At 49.9% G+C, this 6,000-nt stretch overlaps 1 protein-coding gene and 1 long non-coding RNA gene across 3 annotated transcripts in view; one reads left to right on the top strand and one right to left on the bottom strand.

Moving 5' to 3' along the window:
• Positions 1–587: 587 nt before the first annotated feature.
• LOC141370188 (uncharacterized) lies at positions 588–4,869 on the bottom strand. Of its 2 annotated transcripts, none has more exons than XR_012374023.1 (3): positions 4,695–4,869; positions 2,123–2,222; positions 588–711 (listed from the first exon to the last, which is right to left on the bottom strand). It is a non-coding gene; the product is annotated as an uncharacterized lncRNA (long non-coding RNA). The 2 variants fall into 2 exon arrangements; XR_012374022.1 differs by lacking the exon at positions 4,695–4,869 and adding an exon at positions 3,017–3,151.
• A 605-nt stretch (positions 4,870–5,474) lies between these two features.
• LOC112838843 (phosphoserine aminotransferase) overlaps positions 5,475–6,000 on the top strand; it is a 28,099-nt gene continuing 27,573 nt past the window's right edge. Inside the window, exon 1 of the mRNA XM_025891659.2 lies at positions 5,475–5,631. Coding sequence (XP_025747444.1) covers positions 5,572–5,631 — 60 coding nt within the window. The 5' untranslated portion in view covers positions 5,475–5,571. The remainder of the gene's footprint in view (positions 5,632–6,000) is intronic.

The following is a 6,000-nucleotide window of genomic DNA, read 5'->3' as shown; positions in this document are numbered from 1 at the left end:
GGATGAACCTTGAGGACATTGTGCTAAGTGATATAAGCCAGTCACAGAAGACAAATTCTGTATGTCCCACTTAGGGGGGGTACTCAGAGTGGTCAAATGCATAGAGACAGAAAGCAGAATGGTGGTTTACAGGGGCAGGGGGAGGGGAGTGGGGACTTACCGTTTAATGGGTACAGTCAGAATTTCAGTTGGGGAAGCTGAAAAAGTCTGGAGATGGAGGGTGGTGATGGTTGCACAACATACCACTGAACTGTATACTTAAAAATGGTTAAATGGTAAATTTTGTTAGGTATATTTTATCACAATTTTTTATTTTATTATTTTTTTATCACAATTTTTTAAAATGAAGCAAAGTAGGGGGAAGAAATAAACTGAGGTAAGCAAAATGAGTAGGATGAGGAACTTTTTCTAACTTTTGGGGTCAGAATGAAGAATGTTATAGGATTTTCACTTTTGTTTCTTTTTGCTACTTAGGCTACAAAGACACCCTCGTCCCATCCCTCATTTCCTCTGGGAATAACGAATGATATGGGAAAAGGGTCTTCAGCTCCAGCTACAAAAAGGGCAAGAGAAATAATCTCACCTCATTCCAAACAGGGTTCTTTTCTCTTCAGTTACCTCTCTCCTCTCGCGTCTAAATGGAACGGCCGATCTGGCTGGAAACAGCAGCATTTTCACGGATGTATAATAAGGGCTCAATAAAGAACACGTCTGAAAATTAACATTTACAAAAAACGCCTTTCATGAAGAAGCTTCTTTTTACCTATTCAGTGACAGCCTACTAAGAGGGGACAGGGGCCCTCCTGGAATGTAGGAGTTCCCTGGGCTGTCCTTGTACATCCACACTGCAAAATAGGCAAAGGGTGACTGTGGTGTTTCAATGGGGTGTCTGTCGATCAGATGGGAGCCCCAAATGCGGAGCAATGATCCAGTGGAAGCCAACAGCACAGGAGGTGAAAGAATTCACCTGAGGCAGAACAAAGGAGATAGGGCGCCTGGGTGGCTCAGATGGTTAAGCGTCTGCCTTCGGCTCGGGTCATGATCCTGGGGTCCTGGGATCAAACCTCACATCGAGCTCCCTGCTCGGCGGGGAGCCTGCTTCTCCTTCTCCCTCTGTTGCTCCCCCTGCTTGTACTCTCTCTGTGTCTAATAAAAAAATTTAAAAAATTAAAAAAAAAAGAACAAAGGAGCGGCGGGCAGGACAGCAGTGAGGCAGTGGGTGGGGGCAGCTTTTATTTTTTTTTTAAGATTTTATTTATTTACTGGAGAGAGAGAGAGAGAGAGAGAGAGAGACAGATATACAGACAGAGATAGCGAGAGAGAGCAGGAGCAAGGAGGAGAGGGAGAAGCAGACTCCCTGCTGAGCAGGGAGCCCAACATGGGGCTCGATCCCAGGACCCTGAGATCATGACCTGAGCCAAAAGCAAATGCTTAAGGGACTGAGCCACCCAGACGCCCCTGGGGACTGCTTTTAAAGGGGGAAGGTGAGGAGTCTGGATACTCCCTTTTTGGTAACTGGTTATAAGTAACCCATTGGTTAGTTAGGGCCTATGGTGGGTCACCTGCTGGGCCAGGCTGTCTTCAGCCAGGGGATAACTGTGGGCCCTTTCCATTGCTCAAGTCTGTTTGCTCAAAAGTGGCCTCTATAGTGACAGAATAATATTTTGAGATTCCATTACATTTCCCCCAGTGTTTTTTCTTGTTCTGTTCCCTTCTTCAAGCAGGGAACAGTGTGTTCCTCGCTGAATGAGGGCAATACATGGCAGAATACGATAAAGCAGTCCTTAGAAGGAGAAAGCCTATAGCCATCAAGCTGAATCAGGACTGCAGGGAAACTAGGCTTGGCCCCTCAACAATATTGATCTGCACAGTGTTTTCTGAAACTTAAATTTGGAGACATTTAAAAATTGGGTAACTTCTGGGTTACATAACAATCTGGGTTTCTGGTTTTTCCTTATAAATGGGAAGACAGCTCAAAGAACCTTGTTTGCCCATTTGGCAACAGCAGTTGGATCTCAACTGCAGCTGTTGCACTGAGAATGGTGTATTCATTAGGGTACCACGAGCTGCTGAAACAAAATCAGATTTCCATGGCATAACCCAAAAGAAGATGATTTCATACCTGTGAATAATAAGCCCAGAGTCAATGATACAGAGACTCGAGATCCTTCCTTCCTGTGTCTCCACCATCCCCGGGGGCCTTGGGAGTCTTTGACTTCAGCCTGTAGAATGGGAAAAAGAAGTGGAGAAGTACACCGCGTCTCAACCACTTTGGTCTCAAAGGGACATCCTCTGCGCCATTCCACTGACGGGATCCAGTCATGTGATCTGCCTAGATGCGGGGGCGCTGGGAGATGTGGAGCCTGGTGGGGCAGCCACTTGCTGGCAATGACTCTGTTCCATGGGATGGAAGCACAGATGTGTGGCGGGCTTCTGCAACTCCCCCACAAATGGGTGCGTTCTAATTCAGCGTAATCTCACCACCACATTTCTGTTCCTGAGTGGCCCAGGAAACATTGAACTTCATGGCCCAGGAAACATTGAAATTCATGGCCCAGGCTTAAGGTATTTGTGCACAGAGTGGGAGGAAGAAACAGAAAGAAGTGGATTCTCTCTAGAATGAAAAAGAGACTCCCTCGGGCTGGGAGGAAGAGAGATAGAGGCAGCGGTCAGCAAGTCTGTAGAGAGCAAAATGGAGTCTCTCATGTCAAGCAGGAGCCTGTGCTCAGCAATGACGCAAGCAGTTAAGGTAGTGCAGCCAGGAGATATAGCTGGGACCAATGTCCGCTGACATCCCAGAAATGATAATGAGCAGAACCAGACGAAGTCTGCGGGGCTTGAGACGGACTAAATCCCTTGAAAAAGGGGAGGATTTGGACAGCAAACTGTCAGATTCTTCAGACCTGACCACTTAAAAAAGGCAACTGTCCCCGAAGGTTCTGCCCAGTGGATCTCCGAACAGAACCGAGATCCTTCCCTGCTTGGACATCAGAAGCAGTAAGTGCCAAGAGCTGACCTGGGCCAGACAGAGGCTTTATCTCAACTGCGTGCCCACAGACTGACTTCGCGTTTGGTTCATTCACTTCCTGCACCCATCTGCTACCTCGTTTGTTGGGCGGTTTGTCTTCTGTCCTGCTTTGTGTGCTGTGTAAGAAGCCAAGTTTAATCACATGGTGAACTGTCACTGAGTTTGGAATCCTGAACCCGCTTTCTCATTGTGATTTAACTTTGCTTTATGATTGAATAAAGCTGATGTTGTGGGAAGACACAAGTCGTGTGTGCACCTTCGTAGCGAGCAGGCTCATGGTCTGTGCGCCTCAGACCCTCTATATCATCATCTGCAATATGGGATGATAGCCACCCCCACCCCTACCCAAATTTCCTGTGTCCCTTTGATGAGGGAAACAAAGGCAAGAGAAACATAGCTTAAATTAAATTTCCTTACAGCTGATAGCCCACTGATGGATACCTGAGACGTGCAGAGCCTGACCTTCCTCAAGGATCTCACGGCTGCCTTTACTGCCTTAATGTTTATGTTTTATTAAAGACTAAAAGTAACCTTATCTCAATGGCAGCTAGCCCCTCAAGGTCCTGAAAGCCTTGTTTCCAAATTCCTTGGAGACATACTATCCCTAAACCCCACTAATGAAAAAGCATATAATCTCCTCGCAATCCCAGTACAGCTCTTTCTACCCATGGGTTCTGTCTCTGTGCTATAATACAATCACCTTTTTGCACCAAAAACATCTCAAGAATTCTTTCTTTGCTCACGTCTTCCTTCACTCACAAACCTAAAAACTTCCAAATTTCATCACCTTGTGGGACATAGCAGTGGTAGAGAGCTAATTGGCTGAAGCAGCCATATAAACCCAGATAGTGGACACAACTCAGCCACATTTTCTGGGGATGGAGGACCAAATGGATGCGTGCTTCCCTCTTCATCCCACACCCTAGGACCATGTAAATCCCTGTGGTTAGGGACTCCAGGAAGGAGGAAGGCCAGCTTCCCGGCTCTGCCAGGGGACTAGCTACTAGGGGTCTACAGATAGGTCATTACATAAAATAATGGATACGTGACAATTCTTGCACATCTTAGTTTATGGACTGAGATTCATATCCTGTGCTCAGTTTTGCAATATTCTAACTGAGGGTGCTGTGGAGAGCAGTGACCTTGTTAATTTCAGCTTTTTCTAGAAACTTTGACCTCCAACTCACGAATCCAAAGCAGGACCTCCAGGCCTGCCCCATCCTGCCCACATACCACAAAAAACAAACAGAAGCCAAAACCCCTGTTAACTTACAAGCCTTTTCACACCGGGTAATTGACGCTGTGGATGGTGTTAAAAAAGTCCCAGGATAGGCACTGAGTAAATTCCTGGAGCATCATTTTGCTCAAAAATTTGGTACAATATTTTTATGTTCAAAGAAACTAGGTTAAATGGTGGAGTAGAATGCAAACTTCGTAGCTTAAAAAATAGTGAAATTCCAGACTTTAGAGAAACGTCCTTCGTATAGGAAGGGGGCCTTCCTGTTTCAGAACCCCATGGGGGTTCTTTTGAGAAGGATGCATCTGTGTAAAAGTTTGAGCAGCGCTGGCCCTGCGCCCGGCCTGGCTCTGGGCCTCTCCCCAAGCTTGCGCTGAGTCCCTAGGGATATCGCATTGCAGTTAATATCTCCCACGTTTCTAAACTCACAGCTTGTCAGCGCCGGCGCAAACTGAGAGCTAAAGCCAGGTTCTAGCTCGCTCTTCTCACAGGTGTAAACGGAGAATCACCAGCTTGCAACGACTTGCCTGGGGGGCATCCAGGTTTCCCAGGCTAGGGCTCCTTCCAGAGTCCTCCCCCTCCATCCTTTCATCCTGCTGGAACTCCTGGCCTCTATGCACGTGCAGAGAACCTCATTCCCCACCCACCCACTTCCGGTCCAGCCTTCACCCTGCAGTTCCTTTTTTGGGAGCCCCGCCTCTCCACTGGAGTGTGTGGGGTCCGCGGAGAAAAGTTTGGTGAATTAACTGCTGGTTCTGAAATATGCATCAGAAAAGCTTGGTGAATTAATAACTGCTGGTTCTGCAATATGCATCAGAACCCAGACCAGGGGCATGGTGAAGGAAAGGTGGTTGGACTGGGGAGCGATTTGCTCCACATCTTCTGGTGCAACCAAGAGAGAGGGGCTGGCCTCAGGGTTGGAGGACGGGAACCGGCCTGATCCAGGGTGCAGAAGCACTAATGCACGTTGGCAGGGGCAGCCTTTTCCCCACCGCCCACGATCCTAGGGCGGGCACTCTGCAGAGCGCGGTGGCTGGTGCAATCTCCCGCGCGCCTTGCATTGATCAGAAAAGAGAGTTGAAACAGTAAACGAGAGGAGGAGCAACTGCTCCTGGGCATTGGCTATTGAGCACGACCAATGGGGATGCGAGCCCCGTAGCGCGAACCAATTAGCGCAGGGCCTGCGACAGCGCGGGCCAATGGTGGCGCCGGCTGGGCGCTGAAGAAGGCAGATGGTCTGCGCCGGCAGCCGACTCGCGCCGCGCACGACTCTCTCCGTTGTACCCGTCGCCTGCGCTGCTGCACCATGAGCGCCCCGAGGCAGGTGGTCAACTTCGGGCCCGGGCCTGCCAAGTTGCCGCGCTCGGTAAGTCCCCACGAGCGCGCGCCGGGAGTGCGGTCCTAGCGGGAGCCCGCGCGCGGGTGGCTGTGCATCTCTGCGCCGGGCGCTGGGATCCCCTTTCCCTGCCCGAGAGCCCTCCCGAACGCTCCGCACCAGCGTGCACGCCCAGTTCGGGATCCTTCGCTAGTGGGCTCCTGGAAGAATGCACTTGGGGGAAGGAAGCTCGCCAACATGCTTGTGCAGCTGCCCCTGGCGCCGACTGCCCGTGAGAGGCTTGCACGACTTGGCTCGCCGGCGCAGCGCACCTGCAGACTCTGTGCCTGGGCTGGGCCCGGGGCGCGGCGAAAAGCTCTCATCTCTGGGTTCGCCTTGCCGGGCATTGCTGCGAGCTAG

This window comes from Callorhinus ursinus, unplaced genomic scaffold (genome assembly GCF_003265705.2).
Source record: "Callorhinus ursinus isolate GAN/ISIS: 27379988/994484 unplaced genomic scaffold, GSC_fseal_2.0 scaffold28, whole genome shotgun sequence".
NCBI classification, from domain to species: domain Eukaryota; kingdom Metazoa; phylum Chordata; class Mammalia; order Carnivora; family Otariidae; genus Callorhinus; species Callorhinus ursinus.
Note: the sequence above shows the minus strand (reverse complement) of the source record. Positions and strands in the feature narration are given on the sequence as shown.